Source organism: Heterocephalus glaber, unplaced genomic scaffold (genome assembly GCF_053883595.1).
Source record: "Heterocephalus glaber isolate CG9 unplaced genomic scaffold, H.glaber_assembly_v1.0 deba00001757, whole genome shotgun sequence".
NCBI classification, from domain to species: domain Eukaryota; kingdom Metazoa; phylum Chordata; class Mammalia; order Rodentia; family Bathyergidae; genus Heterocephalus; species Heterocephalus glaber.
The window spans coordinates 1,570,161-1,590,265 of record NW_028258454.1 but is presented as its reverse complement, the minus strand read 5'-3'; the positions used below and the strand labels follow the sequence as shown (position 1 = coordinate 1,590,265).

Sequence of the window (20,105 nt, the reverse complement as noted above, 5' to 3'; positions counted from 1 at the left end):
AAAAAAAGGAAGGGGAATTAATCAATTAATCAATCAAGGCTGTAATTTATATGCACTAAAGGCATGAAATGCAGAGTAATTAAACTTACCCTATTAGATATTTTGAAGTGCCTATTTCTAGAAATGGATGTGTTGTCCTGAAACGAAAGCTACCCAGAGAAGTTGAACTTCAAACAATCAAACAAACCCAGTTGATTTCCAACAGTCCTATTACATATATATTCCTGGTCAGGTAAATTCCCAAGATTTGAATAAGCGTTATCTCAGAGGTTCTCAAAGTTCTTTGATCACCTGGATTCTGGTTAAAGGTAGGGGGTTCCTGTGTGCTGACCTCTGGGATTCTGATTCAGCAGGGTTGTGACAGTCTGAAAACTGGGTTTTAAGACTCTGAATGAAATTCATAGTACACAAAGTTAAGCATTCTGCAATACGTGGTCCCACAGCATGGAGCGCACTCCCCCTGCTACACAGCACCCCCCGTGGGGACTGCAGTTTACCACTCCTTACTGCCAAAGAGTCCGCACTGGGAGGTGCCACCTGCAGCACTCAAGCGATGGGCAGAGGTGGTGAGGAAAAAAATGCTACGTGGATTTCTCTCTGATTTAGTTTTTGTTTTTGTTTTTTTTTGGTATCGGGGATTGAACTCGGGACCTCGAGCTTGCAAGGCGCTGGAACCACTGAGCTAAATCCCCAGCGCTGTCTCTGATTTTAAAAGGAATTATTTTCAAAAAAGATAGACCTCCTCAAACACCAAAATCTAAGATGCCCTTGCCTCTCCCTGTCACTAAATACAAGCTTAACACCAAGAAGCCAGTTTATTTCACAGTTCTACTAACAAGACTTAACATTTACTTGTTTGGATGCATTCTTATGCTTATAAATAAGACCAGTGCCAAGTGAAAAAAGTAATAAAACTGGAAAAAAATGAATCACTGCTATACGATTTCAGTCCAGGTCCTTTCTCTTTGGGTTTCATCACATAATGATGGTATATTATTAAATTCTACTTCACTTTTTTTCCCTGGTTTCTTGAAACAGGGTCTGTGTAGTTTAAACTTGCAGCAATCCTCCTGCCTCAGCCTCCTGAGCACTGGGATTATAGGCATCTGCCACCATGCCTGACTTAAATTTGACTTCAGGCAATGAATTGTCAATAAAAAAAGTCTCTGGAGAAAGACATCAAAATAGGTCTCTCCTTATAGTCAATCCTAAGGTAAACATAGGTGAAAGTGATGCAAGAGATGAGGGTGTGGACATGACCTGTCAATCATGAAGCTCCAGGACACATGTGCCTAAGCCCTGCACCTGGGACCAATCAGAAAATGCTATCTTCAATTCTTCTGGTGTGATAACAAGCAAGTTTTTTGGTTGTTTTTTTTTTTTTTCAGTACTGGAGATTGAACTCAGGACCTTGCACTTGTAAGGCAAGCCCTGCACCATTGAGCTAAATCCCTGACCCTTTAAGGAGGTTTTTGATAGGATAGCCTGGATATGATGTCAGGAGTGGGAGATACAAAAAATGTCAGCCATTGGCCTTTTGGTCGCTGTGTGCATTCTCTCTCTCTCTCTCTCTCTCTCTCTCTCTCTCTCTCTCTCTCTCTCTCCAGTGGCCCGCTCTCTGCAGAGGTACTTCTTTTCCTACTTTAATTGGCTCATACTCATTCTACAGAGCATGTTTCTTTGCCTACCTTTAATAAATGTAAGACCTCCCTGCCTTTTGCACGTCTTGACCAATTCTTTGTTCAGTTCAATAAGAACCTGGAAAGAATGTCTACAAGGGGTCCACAGCACCCCACAACCCTATAACAAAAATGATTATTCAAGTAAGAGTTAATATCAATGTGTAACAGTGACATTAAGATGTTGAGATCAAACACTGTTTTCTCTTTAGGGTTTCACCACTAGATTACCTATTTTAATTCATGACCTAGTTGCTCAAGAATTGGGCCTCATTTTAACTCATTTTACTCAGGACTAGATTTTGGTACAGATTCCTAGAATTTAGCAACTAGAAAGATGTGTCCTGGTGATGGAAGTACAGATTAGAAGAGTATCTTCCCAGTTTCCACTAGTGGTTCTCTTAACCAATATCCTGCTAAAAGAACAAATAGAACAAGTAAAAAACCCCATCAAACACGCGAAACTATAATGGACAGACAGCTTGTAAGGTCAGCACTGTGGGATCGTTTTCATGAACTATGCTGGGAAGAGGAAGCAGGAGCTGACCTGCGCTACCTGGCCTCACAGCACGGAGCCACCCGACCCAGCAGAGGTGGCAACAGCCTGGGAGAGGGTGATGCTGACTTCTGGCCTGACCAGAGAAGCTGAACTCCTCAACTCCCTTGTGCAGTGAGAAGTCTCACTGCCAGACGACAATGGGCAGGAGAAGAGAAAGGGATGCACGGTGGCCTGAGGATGTCCCCAAAGACAAAGCCCTGAAGGCATGCAGAAAGATCAAATCATTGTGTTCTGGGGTTCCATTAGCTTGTCAAAGAATCAGGCAGCCACAAGAGAAAATAATGGAACCAGGTTCAGCATGCGCAGGAGAGCACAGGATGCTCATTGCCTGAAAGCCAGAGGAATTTGCCAAGCTGTGCACCTCAACCTGACCTCAAGCTTCAGATCTGAGAAGCAATCATCCAGGCAACAGTGACCTGAGACCAGGAGAGGCCCCCGAACCCTGTGTGGATCTATCCTTCATCTCTTCTGATACCCGGGGGAAAGGATATAGCTGTTAATGATGTAGCATGAGAATGGGGATTTTAGAACAGTTCTATTCAGATAGTCCAGAAAAGGATGGGTCTGAGAAAAGAAGTAGAGACAGATAGTGGACGATGGGATGAGACAAAAGGGAAAGGAAATACAAAAGGACAGGGGTAAGGGTCATTAAATACTGACCTCAAACAGACCTAGGTTTAAAGGCTGACTCTTCCATGTGTGAAGAGTCACTTAACTTCAGGTTTTGGTTTCTTCCTTGGTGAAATGGGGATCAGGAACAATCTCATGAAGTTACTTTGAGTTTTAATGCTCACACCATGAGCAGCAGTGAGAAAGAATAAGGAAAACAAGGGACCAGGACCTGGATCCCGCAGTCAGGATTTAATGAACAATGCTCATTATTAGTACTAAGAAGCTTACAAGAAAAAAGAACTGATTGAGGCAAAGAAAGGAAGGAGATCCTGCAAAGAAAATGAAAAAAACAATCACAATGATCTACATACAGTGGCATCTCAGTTCACAAACTTAATTCTTTCCACGATTCTGGTCGCAAGCCAAACTGGTTATCAAATTCAATGGTTAGGTTCAACGCTGACCTTATGGGGAAATTGGATTCGGTTCCCAACCAATTTGGTTTGTGACCAGAATCGTGGGAAGAATTAAATTCACAAACTGAGGTACCACCATACATTGGAGATCCTGAAGAGCAGAACTAAAATTGCAAAAATGTCTAATTGGTCATGCACAGGAGTGCCAGAAGGCTCAGGAGGGTAAAAGGCTTGAAAAGGATGTGGAAAAGGATGAATTAGTGATTCAATCTATTAAAGTTTTTTTTGAGAAATAAATCAAGCAGAACAAAAGTAATAAGCTAAAATATGAACACAGAAAATTTCCTGGAGTGAAGAATATCAGCATGCAGATCAAAGGGCTCACTATATTTCAAACAAAATTAATTTTTTTAAAGTTTAATGGTATCTACCCAGATATAAATAAGCAAAAAATTTGAACTTTGGAAATAATCTTTAAAAAACCTCCAAAGAAGGTTCTGAGGAGCAGCTTAGACAGAGGTTGTTCAGACAGATATTCTATAAACAATTCCAGAGCACAGAAAAAGACAGAAAAACCATCCCAAGAATTCTATCAAGTGAATTAAGACAACAAAACCTGAAAAGGAAGTCACCAAGCCCACTTTAACTTCTGAATGATGAAAAACAATCTAAATAAAACCCTAGCCAACTTAATTCAGCAGTATTACAAAGTGCATAGACACAATTAAATTGGCTTTGGCCCCACAAAGATGGCCTGCAATTAATACATCTGCTACTATATCACTAAAAATGTTGTTAAAAGGTAATCCCTAGGTTTTCAGCGAGAAGCTTCAAATATTATTTCTGCCAACCTAAATAAATAAAAGGTTATAGATATTTATGTAATAGTCAACTCCCTATTTTAAAATAGTTATGCACACATAGTTGAAATTATATAACAAAATACTGATCTTCAAATATTTTTTTATTCTCACATATCATGAAAAAATTTTATTCTACTTTTCCCATGCATTCTTGATATTATCTCTGTTGTTACAAGAGCCACTTAGAGAATTTAGCAGTCTTCTAGAGCTACCATCTTCACTTCTGAGGACCTTTGGTCCATGAATGATATATTAATCCACGTGTATTTTCATTTCAGAAAATCATTTGTCCTGAAATTGTGTAACTGAGAGCTCTACAACAAAGATTTGTTTTATAAACTTACGGCTTCCAATTCTTACAACTGTGGAGTCACTTCCCAGGAATAACTACTAAATCAGCACTAAATGTCTTGCCTCCTTTTTTATTGATTCTTTTTAGAGAATTCTACACCAGCATGATGAAAATACTATACCAGGCTTTTCAAATAAAATAAATTGAGCCAGACATGGTGGTGCATGCCTGCAATTCCAGCTAATCAGGAGGCTGAGACAGAAGGATTACAAGTTGGAGGCCAGCCTGGACAACTTCAGTGAAACCTTGTCTCAAAAATAAAAATGGCTAGGGATGTAATTCAATCCAAGGATGTGGGTTCAATTCTTATTAGCAGAAGAAAAAAGAAACAAATCAAAGTGAACTGAGAAGGACTACCAGATGAAGAAAGATCTTACAAGAATTTAAGTTTAAGATGTCTCTTGCTTGTCTAAAGGATACATTTTTTGGGGGGGGAAACAATTTTTATCTTATATTCAACTTTTTACACAGCAGAGAAAATTACAGTGTATGGATGGAATTAAAGTAAGTGAACAAGGCTGCTCAGGTACACACAACCCCTGCCACCTGGCTCCATGGCAGGTCAATCCTGCAGCTTATCATGGGGAAAGCTCTGCTCTTCTAAGAGGCCCCAAAAGAACATCAAGATCCCTACTGCAAAAAAAAAAAAAAGATCTCTACTGCAGTTTGGCCAGAGACACTGATGCCTGGATCCACCAGCTGTGTGATGTGGAAAAGTGATGCAGCCTCTCCGTGCTTCAGTTCTCATATCTTTGAAATGAAACAACAAAAGCCACACTCAGAAAATGAAATAGTGTGAGGATTAGTTGAAGTAACCAAGGGAAGCACTTAGAACTGTGTCCTGTTTATGGTAAGCATTCAGTAAATGCTAGATTCAATAACTCTGCCTGATTAAAAGCAAAAACACTTCAAAAAATAGCAACCAAAAACCATGACTAGAACACCAAGATTAATTCCTCAACTTGTCCCCTCGCCCCTACACAGTCACTTTACCATAAAAGTCACCAGATAATAGGACCCGACCTCACACGTGAAGTTTCCAACCAAATTTTCAGGTTGTGGCCAAAGATCACTAGGGATTTCAGAAAGTTACCCTCATGAAAGACAAACTAAAACAAAGATACAAACATAGCGGAAAAAAAAACTTTAAAAAGAAAGAAAATGTTGAGAATGCAAGCAAACTTAGCCAAGCATGACAGCACATGCCAGCCTCAAGAGGCTGAGGCAGGAAGATCCTGAAAGTTTGAGGCCAGCCTGAGCTACATAGTGAGTTCAAGGCTAGCCTGAACTACATAGTGAGATTCTGTCTCAAGAAGCCAAAAAGAAAACAAAAAAAACCCCAAATTTAAATACATATACACACGAATACATACAAATATATATATATACACACACACACATAAACACATACATATACACCCATAAAATTAATGGTTAAAGCATAGGCTTTAGAAAAATACTTTATTATATGTACAAAGTAAAAATCAAACTTTATAAAAAAGAAATTATCAAAAAACAAATTCTTGGTAACTAAAGAACATGACTGAAATAAATTCAGTAAAAGTTTACAAAATACTGATAAAGAAAATTTCCAAACAGTAGAAGAAATATAAAAAAAAAGAGAAGAAAAAACTAGGAACATCAGAGGATTGATCTAACACCCCAATAGCAGGAATTCTGTAAAGAGAAGATAGAAGAGAGAGAATAGAGAACCAAACAATTCTGACATAAATAATACAAGAAAATTTCCCATTTAAAACAGTTTTGCATTTTCAGATAGAAAGTGCTTACTGGGGGGCCGGGGATTTAGCTCAGTGGTACCGGCACCTGCCTCGCAAGCGCAAGGTCCCGAGTTGGATCCCTGGTACCAAAAAAAAAAAAAAAAAGTGCTTACCGAGTACTCCTGAGGCACAGGGGTGAAATTTGAGAAATCGATGTCTAAGGAAGGGCAAAAAAAAAATCACATATGTAACAGCTTAGGAATCAAAAAGGCATTGCCAAAGTGAAAATGGTTTCCACGGTACCTCTGAGTATAGACATTATGAGTTTCCTTTTTCTCTTCTTCTGTTCTGTTTTTCATGTAACAACATGCATGATTTTTATGGTCAGAAGATTATTTTAATACACCAAAATCAATACAGAGACCTGAGCCTAGGTTTAACTGACTCCATTTCTTATCTGTCTTCATAAGTCACACCCTGAAGCAAAATCACCCAGAGAGGATGCTGGGTTGCAGAGAGCACTATGGACAAGCCAGCTGCCCACCCACGGACACGCCCAGCTGGCTGCCCACCCTGTGAGGGTATCCATGCACATTAGGTCGGCAAGTAAGCACCCGTTTTCACCACACTCCAAAAATATTTCACTATCTGAAAGAAAAGAGGAAAGCCCTCAATTCTTTTTCCTGAGACACATCTTTCTATCCATTATGATCATGTCTCCACTGCTACAGCCAGCATTTATTTTAATACAGAAATGCTAACTGCTCCAATTTGTCTTCATTCCACTTATCGAACCACGTGCCCAGCTTTGCCAAAAGTTAAGTTTCCTATTGACAGACTCACCTGTGGAGAAGATGAACACTGTGTTGTTCCAGAGCCCGTGACTTTTTAAGGCTGCAGTGACATTTCCTACTGCTTCATCCATAAGGGACACCATTCCTGCATAGAGATGCCTGTTCTTATCTTGGATAAAGTCATATGGCTTCAGGTATTCCTCTGGGACCTGAAGGGGCTCGTGGACAGACTGGAGAGCAAGGTAGAGAAACAGAGGCTGGAAAGAGAGTTAATACATGTCCGTTAAGAGGATAAACTCAACCCAAGAATAAACATGTAATTCTATTTAAGTATTTAAGGTACTGAGGTAGAAACAATAAATATAGAAGGAAGAGATACTCCAGATTTATCAGTTAATAAAAATAACATCAAGACAACCTACAGAATGCATTAAAAGTATTTGTGAATCATATATGTGATAAGGGACTCATTCAGAAGATATTTTAACTCTTACAACTCAATAATCAAAGGTAATTAACCCAACTACAAAATGGGCAAAGAATTTAAGTAGATATTTCTCTCCAAAGAATGTATACAAATGGCTAAAAACACAGAGAAAGACAGTCAATTCCATAAGTCATTTGAAAAATCCAAAACAACTGCAATAACATACAACTTCATACCCACTAGGGTAGTTATAACTTTTTAAATGGAAAATAACAATAATGTTGATGAGGGTATGGAGAAATTGGAACCCTCAAACATTCTTAGTAGAAATGTAAAGTGATATAAATAGCCACCAAAAAAGTAATGAGGCAGTTCCCAAAATCATTTAACATAGTTAGCATATGACCCAGCATTTCCATTCCTATACAAATAAAAGCACACACCAATTCAGGAGCTTGTCTGACTGTTCACTGCAATGTTATTCATAACAGCCAAAAGGTGTGAGCAACCCAAATCCATCAATTGAATGGATAAGTGAAATATGGTAGATTTTCAGCAATATATGACAATAAAAGAAATGGAGTATTACAATACAGATAGACCTTGAAAACATGCTCAGCAGCCAATCATGAAAGGTCGTGTGTGATATAACTGAGTTACTATGCACTCTTTAAGACAGGAAAATCCAGAGAGACAGGAAGTAGACTAGTGGTCCCTAGGGCTGTGGGGAATTGAGGATAGAGGAATAATGAGTGACAACCAACTGGTACAAGGTTTCTTTTGGGGTGATGAAAATGCTTTAAACTTAGATTGTGGCAATGGTTGCATGACCCAAATTTACTACTGAACTGTATACTTTAAATGAGTAAATTTTATGATATGTAAATTATATCTCATTAAAGATGTTAAAAAATAATAACAAGAGTCCTAGAATGGCCTGGAGAGCCCTGATCAAAACAAATAATAAAATCAATAACAACAATCATATTAAATGTTGTCTATGTGGTAGATAGAATAATTTAGATATTCCAACTTATTCAATACTCAAAGACAACCTATGATATGTTCATTTTACAGATTGCTTAAACGAAGTTTTAAAAGGTTATATGATTTGTTCAAGTTCATATTAATTGAAGAGTATTTTCCTATTGGAAACTCTATCATTACAGTATGTATCAGTAGGTACTTTGGCTTTTTGCTTTAGCTGAAATAAGTTTCTACCCATTGCACAAGAGGTTTAAGGTTTCTTGATATATTTTATGAGAAAACAAGTAAACACTGTGACTTGTTAAGTCTTTGATATAGGACTAAACATAAGGCCAATTTAGCTCCTGGAAACTAAAACATGGGATCCACTGGTTCTATCTCATCTCTTACACAAATTTTCAGTATTTAGTATCTGTGGCTTCCCAGGTTAGCCCCTCCTGCTTCCTGAGGCTTTCGGAAGCATTCTGTCCATCGTGGCCCTATAGAAATCTTCTATGAGTACAAAACCCCTAAAAAGACAACTGGCTTAACCCAGGAATAAACATGTAATTCTGTTAAAGTATCTGAGGTATTTAAATCTCATAATTTTTTGGTTTTTTTTTTGGTACCAGGGATTGGTACTCGGGACTTTGCACTTGTGAGTCAGGCAGTGGAACCACTGAGCTAAATCCCCAGCCTAAATCTCATAAATGAATGTGAAAAGATTAGGAACTAGGTCAGAGGGGGTCATATTTTGTTCTTCATTTTGATAAATTATTTTAATTATATATTATACATCCCTGTGGCAGAGTTAAAGAGTACCCATAAGCCAGGTGTGATGGCACACACTTGTAATTTCAGCACTCTGGGAAGCTGAAGCAGGAGGTTCACAAGGTCAAGCCCAGCCTGGGCAACTTAGTAACTTAGTGAGATCTTGCCTCAAAATTTTAAAAAACTGTGATGTAGCTCAGTGTGAAGCTACACACATACACAGTATTTATATATTCAGTTTTAACAGACATGCAAAAATTTATTTGTAGTTCAGATCTTTGGAACTTAGAAATATTTTTTTTCAAAATCAAATGTCAAAAATAGGTATTAAATATCACTACCTTAAAACATTGTGTCTGTGTGTGTGTGTGTGTGTGTGTGTGTGTGTGTGTGTGTGTGTGTGTAGTACTGGGGCTTTAACTCAGGGCCTTGCATATAAAGTGCTCTACCATTGGTCTATATCCCAAGCCCTTTTTATTTTATTTTGAGACAGTCTCACTATGTAGCCCAGGCTGGCCTCAAACCTGCAATCCTCCTGCCTCAGCCTCCTGAGTAGCTGGAATTACAAGCATGAACTGCCATGCTCACCTCTTTAGCATGGATGGAACCAACTGCAGCCACCAGCCAAGGTCTACAGGGGGACAGGATTAAAATCAGAAGGCTATGCAAGGTGTAGTACAACACACCTATAATTCCAGAACTCTGGGAGGCTAAGGCAGGAGGATGGCAAGTTCAAGCCCAGCAATTTAGCAAGATCCTATAAAACTAGGAAAAGGGCTGGGGGTGTAGCTTGGTGCAAAGGCCCTGGGTTCAATCCCGAGTACCCCTCCCCCAATAAGAAGGCTACAATAATTTGCTTCCCACATAAAGAGTAAACACTGCAAACATCACACTCCAAAAAATGGATTTTAAAAATTTGTTTCTTAAAAAGTTAGAATTTCTAAAATTCCATGTCTACAATCCATTTGGTAGCAAAATCCTAGAGTATGAGAAACAGGGGCCCCACTCCAAGTGCTGTTCAGTTTTCTAGGGTCTCCTCACTGTTCTGCCCAGGCTGCTTCACTTATTTAGACCATCCTGGCCCTTCTGTAGGGGCAGAAAGGGCACAACACTTTTCTTCATCATTTGGGTGGCGGCAGACACTTTCATAGGAAAAGACAGGTTAACAAGAGAAAAACATAACAAATTTATTTAAAGTTTCATGTGGTTCGGGAGTCTGAGGAATGAAGACCCAAAGACAGTGAAATCTGTCTACTTTTATGCTTAGGGTAATAGGGCATGGACAGCTGTGTAGAAACACAGACAAAAAGGGTACCATCTGACAAGAAAGTAGGCATGGGGAACCCAGCCAGCTTGTCTGTCCAGACTGCTCCTGGCTGCTCTGATATAGCATTTCTTCCTCCTAAATATAAGGGAGGACCCCTACAAGAAGAGTCCTATAACTTATCATCAGATAAGAGTAGGTCAGAGAATTTCTTTATGGCTAGCTCTTTCACAGAAAGGCAGGGAAAGGTTAGAGTAATATTTTTAAGTTTTATAGCTGGTTCTATGGTTTAGATCTACAGTGTCCCCCCAAACTCTCACATGTTCAGAGGTTCTGGGGGAAGGTGACAGATCATGGAGGTGCTGTCCTCATCAGCAGATTAATGCCTTATTAAGGAGCTCACAATGACATCGTCAGAGACTACTACAGGGACAAGGAACTGGCAGGCTCCCAGGCCCTTAGCCTGTTGCTCATCAGAAGGTCAATTTTTGTTTTCTTCTAAAAGAGTCAGAAACTTAAAAGTAGTTTTGCTGTCTACTGTAACTCTTCATTTTGCACCTACAGATGCCTATCAGGTAACTAAAAATAGATCAAAGCTCAGCCTTCACTTTGTATCCTTTGTTATCTTAAAACTCAGGGGTGGACTCCCTTCTCAGCAACATACAGGTATGTTAATCATTTAGAAAGTTTCTGCCTAAAAGTACAGAAAACAAGGTTAATTAGCCCTTACCTCATACAACCTTATCCTCCTTCAAGACTAAGGACACCAAGATAAGGAATTTACAGGGACATTCAACTAGCCCAGAGGTCTCCAACCATTGTTCTATACTTGTGATCACCTGGATTCCAGGAAAAGCAGAGGTGCGCATAACTGAAACCACCGCAATATAGACAATCATTTCACAGAACCAAACTGCTCCTCCAACCCTGAGGACTCCAGAGCTATGAAATCAGGATTGGGATAATGTTCAACAGACCCCAGCCCACCAGCTAATCCCTAAGAGCAGGCTTCCAGCCTTTGTGGGTGGGCCAGTCTGATCCTTTCACCAGAGTATGCCCCTCCATCTGCCCAAGCTGAAGTCTTTTCCTATTTTTCTTATTCTCCTTTGTTAAGGGTCAGCCTGATCTTTGTCAGCTCTTCAAGCTTAAGTCCCTTACCATTTTCTCTTACTTTCCACTTAAAGCTTTTTCCTGTAAATTCATGCTTTGCTTTTAATTTCTATTATCACTAAAAGCAAGAACCCATGCTAGCAGGCAATAATAGGTGACTGCCCTGTTAGCCAGTGGTGCCTGGCTGAAGGAGGTGAGTCACTAGGGACATGACTTGCAAGGGTGTATTCCTGTTCTCAGCTCTTCTCTCCCTGCTTCCTGGCTACAGAGGGGTTCCTCAGCCACAGCCTTCCACTATGATGCTTCTGCCTTGGAGCCAGCTGACCATGGACTGAATACCCTGAAACCTAGACACAAATAAATCTCTCCTTCTTTTAGTTACAGGTGTTGGGTATTTTGTCCCACCAATGAGAAAGTGACTACTACAGCTGGCTATGGGGAAATGTGTTGTAGTTTCCATGACCTGCCTCAGAAAAGAGGAATTTAATTCCAATAGCATACCTTGGGGGACAAAGGGCAGCAGGAGACAGGACAGGAGAAGGTCGGAATGACCTTGCTTCTGAGGCCCTTCCAAATGTCCCTCAGTTCAAAATATTCAGCACGCCAAAGGGGAATACTTAGAGGTTCACTTTCTATTCACTTGTAAACAAAAGAGTCTGTGACTCTGGTCTGGATTTTCAACAGTAGGTGGGGAACAGGAAAGAAAGAGGAATGAGAGAGGGAGCCCACAACTTAAAGAGAAGATGTCCCCATCAGATGAAAGGATTAACATAGGTTATTCTGGCATATTGACTATTTAAGTTAAAGGCATTTAAAAAGCAAGTGATAGATATACTATATATATATTTATATATTAGATATATTTTTTCATATAAAAGAAACCATACAATATTTAAGTTTGTGTGTCTCATTTGCTTCACTTAATACTATGGTCTCAAGGTGCATCCATTTTCCTATGAATACCTCAAGTTAATCTTTCTTTATGGCAGAGTAGTACTGCATTGTGTATTAATATCACATTTTCTTTGTCCATCTGTTGATGGGCATAGGCTGTTTCCAAAATTTAGCTATTACAGAGCAAAACAGAAGATAGATAAAGAGGAATTAGGGAGATCTTTCTCATATGGATGCAAAACAAGGGATGGAGGGAGGGGAGGGAAAGGTGATGGAGAAAAATGATGAAAATAGAGCTTTTGTGAATGGAAAGGGGATTGACAGGAGGAGGGACTGAGCAGAAGGGGAAGGATGAAAATTTTTTTTAAACCTCCCCACAATAATTGTAATCATTACATAATGCAAACATGTACTAATAAAAAAATTTAAAAAACAACACCCACAGGTACACAATCACTTTGACCTTTGTGCTGTTTGTTAGAAACAGAAGACGAAATTCCTGTGTGAAATATATTCTCCCTACACTCTAAAAGAAAAAGCTACATCCTTATCCTCAAGGACAGGAAATTGAAACAAAAAATTCCTACAGACCTCGTTAAAATAACTTTATCTTTTAAACCTTCCATGAAATGTAGTCACATTTCACATTTACTATTCTTTGTCCAATTCAGTATGTAGCTAACTTCTTTGGGGCCTTCTTTTCTTTTCTTTTTTTTTTTTTTTTTGGTACTGGGGATGGAACTAGAATCCTTGAGCTTTCACAGCAGGCGACGAAACCACTGAGCTAAATCCCCAGCCCAGGGTCTTTTTTTCTTTATGCAAAAAAAAATAATGCTTTTCTCCTATTAATCTATTTTACGTCAGTTTAATTCTCAGACCAGACCAGACCCTAAAGAGGACAGATGTGGAGTTTTTCCATGCCTATACAGATTGCTAGCAGCAATGTGGCAACCCCAGCAGTGAAGGACAGAAGGAAGAAAGGGGGCAGGTTATTCCAACTGACAGCAGAGGAAGATGGCAGAGGAGGATGGTGGGGACTGTTTCTGTAACCATGTGAGGGAAACACATTCTGGATCACTATAAAGGGCCTTACAGGGGCTGGGGATTTAGCTCAGTGGTGTCACGCCTGCCTCACAAGCTCAAGGTCCTGAGTTCGATCCCTGATGGGGGGGGGGGTGTCTTACAAATATTCAGTATAGAGTGCCTTCTATTCACTTTGTCAAATATAGCAAAAAAGTAATTAGAAATCTTCCCCATAATTAGAAATAATTAGAAATCTTTTCCCATTCCTTATTGGCTAAAAACAGTACCGGCACTCCTGAGGTGTTAAAAACATAAAACTATAGCTGTCCTCACTGGTCCAGTAGTCAGAGTTTTAATTACTCAGAAATGAGGGACACAACTGTCCAGGAAGTGAAGATCACCTCTCAGGGTGAGGAGGAGCCTTTCAGGCAACTGTCTCAGGGCATGAAGGCCTCACACTATGGGCCCAGCACTAGTGACTTAGTAGAACAGATAAAGATGTCCCTTGAGCAAAAAGGTTACCCTTTCTTCCCATCTCAGCAGCAGCATCCAGGGCTACTCAGTGTGTGGGCAACGGCCTTGCACACATCTGTGTGGTTCTGTGTCACCGGAAGGAGACAGGGCTTGTGTGGTGCAGCCCATGTCATGAGGTTAAGATCAGTGAGATTCATTTTAGATACTTCCACACAGTACTCTAAAAAATAAACCTTCCCCACTCAGTAAACTTCATTCCCCAACAGTACTGAACAGAAGAATTTTACAGTATTTTAAATTGGAAAAAAATCATGTATTTAATACCATAAAGTAGCCCAGTAAAAATAACAATTAGCTAGCTCCAAGCTATTTTCTTTACCCTAAGGCTGTCACCCTTTCAGGTGCCTTAGGAATGTACAATGGAATCCTGGGTGCAGAATCATGACTAAATACTTAAGTATTATTAAAAGCCAAACATTATCACCTAAAGCTACTAGCATATTCATGTTTATGATGCTAAGGACTCTTTTCCCTTTCTTCTATGCCATGGGGCTCCTCAGATGCATACTCTGAGCATCCTCCCCATGCTAAGAAGCCTTTTAGGGGAGAAAAGCTAATATATCTGCCAAATTTAAACTATAAATGGGAAAAAGGCATATGATAAGCTTTGAAAGTGTATTCTATCTTTTTTTTTTTTGGTACGGGGACTTTCAACCTCAGGACTTTCCACTTGTGAGGCAGGCGGCGGAACCACTGAGCTAAATCCCAGGCCCTAAAGTGTATTCTTTGATGTCCAAATTAAGACAGTTCTTCCCAAAATGTGCCAAGGAAAAGTAAGAGCCTTCCATTAGAAATTAAAATTTTCTTTAAAAAGCTTCTAGTAGATAAGGTGTGTGAGATAACATTTGTTTTTATTCTACAAAGTACTGTGGGTTTTTTGTTTATGTAGTACTGTGGATTGAGTCCCCGACCTTTGCATGGAGCTGTATCTCTAGCCCTTTTTGTTTTAAATTTTGAAACAGGGTATCACTAAGTTGCTAAATTTCCCAGGCTGGGCCTCTCAAAATGCTGGGATTACAGGCATGTAACACCATGTGTGGGGTTATTTTTAACAGGAAGATATGTTACAAATATGTTACTTTCACTCCCTAGTGTTACTACTAGGGGAATAACCCTGTAGAAAAGGGGAAGTCACTGTAAACTTTGTTTCCTGAGTCCAGTATCAGCAACTGCATTGGCATAAAACATCTCCTGAGCTTCTTCCCCTCAAATGCCCTCTTTAAACAGGTGCAACGTTAAATTGACCTGTAGATACTCACCATGTATTTCTTTAGAATAATGACTTACATCTTACAATACATATTTAAATTACTGTTTATAAACAGTACCTGAGAAATTCACACAGCATTAGATTAACCACTGAAATAAGATGAAGAAAAAGGCACCTCCTGAACCTGGTGAGTGCATCGTTTTATTGAGCACTGACAATGTAAATATCTGCAGGAGGTGCCTTAAGCAAAAATGTTTGCGTTACTACTTGTTATAGGTTGTGTTTAGAGGGCCCACCAAAGGCTCATGCAGTCATAGGTGGGGCTTTTCAGAGGCGGCTGGATCTAAAGTGTGTGAGGCTGGGATTGATTCATGGTGCAATGCTAGGATTGAGGGTGTGAGAGGGATAGAAGCTTGTTTGCTTTGCTACCTTCTGCCCGCCATGAACTGTTTCTCCTCTGTGAAGCCCCTCTGCCACACCATCCTGCCTTGGAGCCAGCCAATTATAGACTGAAATCTCTACAGACTGTGAGCTACAATAAAACTTTCCTCCTTTAACTTTGGGTGTCAGGTATTTTCCCTCAGCAATGAAAAAAAGTAACTAAGACACAACTCAACTACTGATAATTTCATCCATTTATGTCTGTCCTTGAGACTTGACTTTGAGGATATCTGGGATAATGGATCCTGCCTCAGATTCTTTCAGATGCTAGGAAAGTGACCATCCTCTCATCTAGGGATTTCCATAATGCTACCTGTGAGGGGCACTACACTAACCACACTCCTTCCATGCTCTGCAGATTTCTAGGGCATCCTTTTGTCCTCAGTATTGGCACTTTCCCCATCCCCCAATTAGGACAGCCACTCACAAAGAACTGGTACACCCCAGCTGCCTCCTCTTACCCACTTAATGTTATGGGGGTACTGAGTACTGAGTGAGTACTCTACCATTCCTACTAGAATGAATTTTTACTGTAGGCAGGTTGTAGTTGTGGCCTCATTAAGGTACTATGAGATTGTTAAACTTTAAGAGGTCATCACTGGCCATGTGCTTGCCTCTGTGTTTGGGATTGTGGCCTGGACAACACATCACAGAATGCCCTTACCTGCAAAGGTGCTCACAGTGGCCCAACATCAGAATCACTTGTAGGGTAGGGAGTCCTGAAATACCAATGACTGGATCCCACCTTAGACCAATGGACCACAATATTTGGCATCAGTAGTTCTTACAAGTTTCCCAAATGATTTTAATACATGATCAGGAATGGAGGCATTAAATTAAATCACAAACTGGGACTCAGAATCTCTGGTCCTGGATATTAATTGTGAAGTAGAAAGGCTGACTAAGGGTATAAACTCTGGAGTAGGCCTGGCTGCTCCAAGATGTTAGCATTAGGCTGATAAAAACCCCGAAGTGGGGCAAAGCTAAGGACAGACACCATGAAGATCCCTGATGCGAGTTAGCTTAGGCAAAGGCAGAGCCAGGAAGGTCTCACACCCAACAGACAGTCATCAGGGCGGCACCATGTCCAAACAGGTATGTGAGCCAAAAGGCACACTGGGATCTACCCCAAGAGCTTCTGGGGACTGTCAGCAAAGTAAAGTGCAGGACACTGGAAGAACCAGTAACATGGCATATTATGGAGCAACCTGTGCTGGGCTCCAGAGAAGGAGTGTGAGTGTGCACAAATGGTTCTTCACAAACCCCTATCATGCGTTCAGTGTCTGACAAGACAAATAGCTGCCCACTGCAGAAGCACTTATGAGCTAAATCCGAAAAATGTGATTTTAAGGCTCTTTTCTACTTTTACTTATAGATAATAAGTCAGCACATGATACAGCTAATAGCTTCAGTATGGTAAAAATGAAAAATATGTTCACTGATACTGGAACGCTGTATCATTAAGATGACCATTTTCCCCAAGTTGGTACACAGCTTCCATGACTCCCAGAAGGAAGCAGGCACCTTTTAATTTTTTATTCCTCTGTAGAAAGTGACTGGCTGATTGTAAAATTAACAAGGGAATGCAAAAGATCTAGATTATCTAAAATAATCTTGGGGGAGGGGATGTAAAGTCAGAGGAGTTGCCCTGAATCCAAAATTGTGGATCTCTTAACAGCAAGTTTGCCACAGTAAAACCTTATTTTGCACATAAATTAATTGTTAAAAGGAAAAGCTTTTTTTACTAATTATTTACTGTACATGCACCTAACATATCAAAATAATGCAATTCTATTTCTACTGAAACACTGTAGATACAGGATTCCTCAGAATGTGACCTAGGGACCACTCACCAGAATCACATTTTAGAGACTTTCTTTGAAAATGCTAACACATGGTTTCTCCCAGTCCTAATAAATCATACCCTTAGAAGTGGGCTCCAGGAATCTTCATTTCTAACAAGCATCCCAAGCTGATTCTGATGGGCCCTAAAATTTGAAAAATGAACCTCTCTAGAATTTATTAGATTTTTCCCTAAACAACAGTGGTCTTTTCTAGCTAACAAAATTTTGGTTATCAGTAAAGAAACAAGACTTACCTTCTCCGGAGGATGGTTAGCTATGAGGGATGTAGCCCTGTTGGTAAATATGTTTGTTGAATACAGGTTTTTATATTGTGTTGCAACTTCTTCACCATCTCGAAAATCAAGAGCACACCGCGTGACGTTCAAAGCCTTGATGAACACACAGTGCTCATGGGTGTAGTAATCTTCACTACCTAGGAGATAACCTACAACAAGAATGGAAGGCAAAAACTGTCAGCATAAAAATTGTTAAACAAACTAACGTTTCAGTATTTAATTGCCTAATGCAACTGATTATCCCTGACAAGGCTAATCAAATGACAAAACTCATCAGAGCAACACTCTTAACATCTCTATATTTGGTAGAAGAAGTCATTAAAATATTATCGCATAAAAATTCAAATTCATTCCTAACTCAAGTCTTTAAGAACACAGGCTCTATCGTGTAACTCATAAAGTGAGTGAGTCCACTAAAATATGTTTTAAAACATCAGCATTCAAATACACTGAAGATAATAACATCAAAATCCTTTAAAGCTATCTAAATGGCAAAGATAATAGAAATGTGATTCGTTACAGGTTTTTTACTGTGAGGTGGTAGTGTACATATGCACAAGATTCAAATAATGTCATTTGTTGGTACTGAGCATAGCAGTGGCTGCCAGGTTATTTATGAGGGAGCGGAGGAGCCATCTTTAGTCAGATGCTGACACCCACTGGTGGAAGATACAAGCCGTTCCAAACAGAGAAGCTCTGGACAAGCAGGCAGCCAGCCACAAGACCAAACTAAACTATAGCACTGAATTTAGATTTTTTTTTTCTACCTACAAGGATCTCAATTTTGCCCCCAATTTAAATGGGATCAATTGCCTATTCCACAATTTAGACTTAAACATGTTCTATATTTTCCTAAAATATTAAAATAGGTTGTGTGTATTATGATTCCATGTATATCAATGTCCAGAACAGGTAAATCTAGAGGCAAAAAGGAGAGCAGTGAGTGCTGAGGGTGGAGGAGGAGGAAAGAAATGGAAAGTGACTGCTAATGGGATTTTGTTTCTTTTTGGGGGTGATGAAATGTTCTACAATTGAACTGCAATGATATGACACACACTAAATTTATTAAAAATCACTGAATTGTATATCTTAATTGGGTGAATTGTGTGTATGTGAAGCACATTTGATAAATAACTTTTCTGGGCTCTTAGCTACAAGGGGTATATCAAAATACATGCGGAATGATTACTTTTTTAAAACTTATTACAGTAAAAGACACATTGCCATTGATTCCCCTTCAAAAATCCTCCCTTTCACTTCAAACACTCTTATCCCATCATTCTTGCCACTTTCTGAAGCAGTTCTGGAAGGCCTCTTTGGTGAGTTCTTTGTGAGAAACAATAAAGAACATGGTGAATGCAGCTGCTGAGTGCCATCCAAAAGAAAAGCAGACTCATAAAAACATTATGGTGTGTCCTCATCTACCTCATTCACTGGATCTGGCACTAAATGATTTCTTGCTCTTTACAAAGTCAAAATGATCATGAAGGGTAAATGTTTTGAATGAATTCAAGACATCAAGGCAGCCATGAAAGTGTGACTAAAGACACAAAGAGGGCTTCCAGGACAAGAAGGATTTTTTAAAAATTTAAACATCTGTCGTGTTTTTCTGTCACATCTTGTATCCCCTGATATATATATATATGAATATGAAAATGATTATGATAAAGCTGGCCTACCCTTTTCCTCAGGCATGGACTTTTCCCTAAATTGACAATTAAGAGTCTTAAATAGCTTATATGTCTCTTTTTTCATGATCCAATAAATTCATTCATTAGTACAAATAAATTCATTCATTAGTACCCTGTCTTAAGGTGACTTTGTATATAATCTTTTCTCCTACATATATATTAGACAGGAAAATCTAACATGTTTGCTAATTAAGGTTTAACAGAAAAAGAAATATATCCACGAAAATAATTTCTATCCTTTCATGGGTGATTAAAGTAGTTAGGATGTACCAAGAAAAAGCCTAAATAAAGCCTCTAGCTTCACTTGATTTTGGTTGACTTTACAAATCTCAAACCAGGCATGGTGGTGCACATATGTAATCCCAGCACTCAAGAGGCTGAGACAGGAAGATTCCAAGTTCAGTCACCCAGGGCTACCTAGTACAGGAAGACCCTGACTCAAAACAAAAAAATCCTAATTTTATAGATCATGCAGCTGAGTAATACATTATTAGTCTCCCACTAGCTTTGTCATAGACAACACCTCTGATTGAAGCAACGTGTTGGGTGAAAATTATTCCCTGGCAAAAGTTGCCTTTTGCTCTCCTCCTCCTGCTGTATCTTAATGACTTAACTATAAGTTTAGCTAGTCTTGAAAC

At 39.4% G+C, this 20,105-nt stretch overlaps 1 protein-coding gene across 15 annotated transcripts in view; it reads right to left on the bottom strand.

Moving 5' to 3' along the window:
- Nucleotides 1-20,105, bottom strand: part of Arsb (arylsulfatase B) — a 301,469-nt gene that overhangs the window by 265,059 nt on the left and 16,305 nt on the right. For all 15 annotated transcript variants that reach the window (XR_015447385.1, XM_087201174.1, XM_087201179.1 and 12 more), the window contains 2 exons: nucleotides 17,735-17,925; nucleotides 7,046-7,253 (listed from right to left, as the gene is read on the bottom strand). Coding sequence is in view for 14 of the 15 variants with exons in the window: in XM_087201174.1 (XP_087057300.1) it covers nucleotides 7,046-7,253; nucleotides 17,735-17,925 (399 nt within the window). In the remaining variant the exon portion in view is untranslated. The remainder of the gene's footprint in view (nucleotides 1-7,045; nucleotides 7,254-17,734; nucleotides 17,926-20,105) is intronic.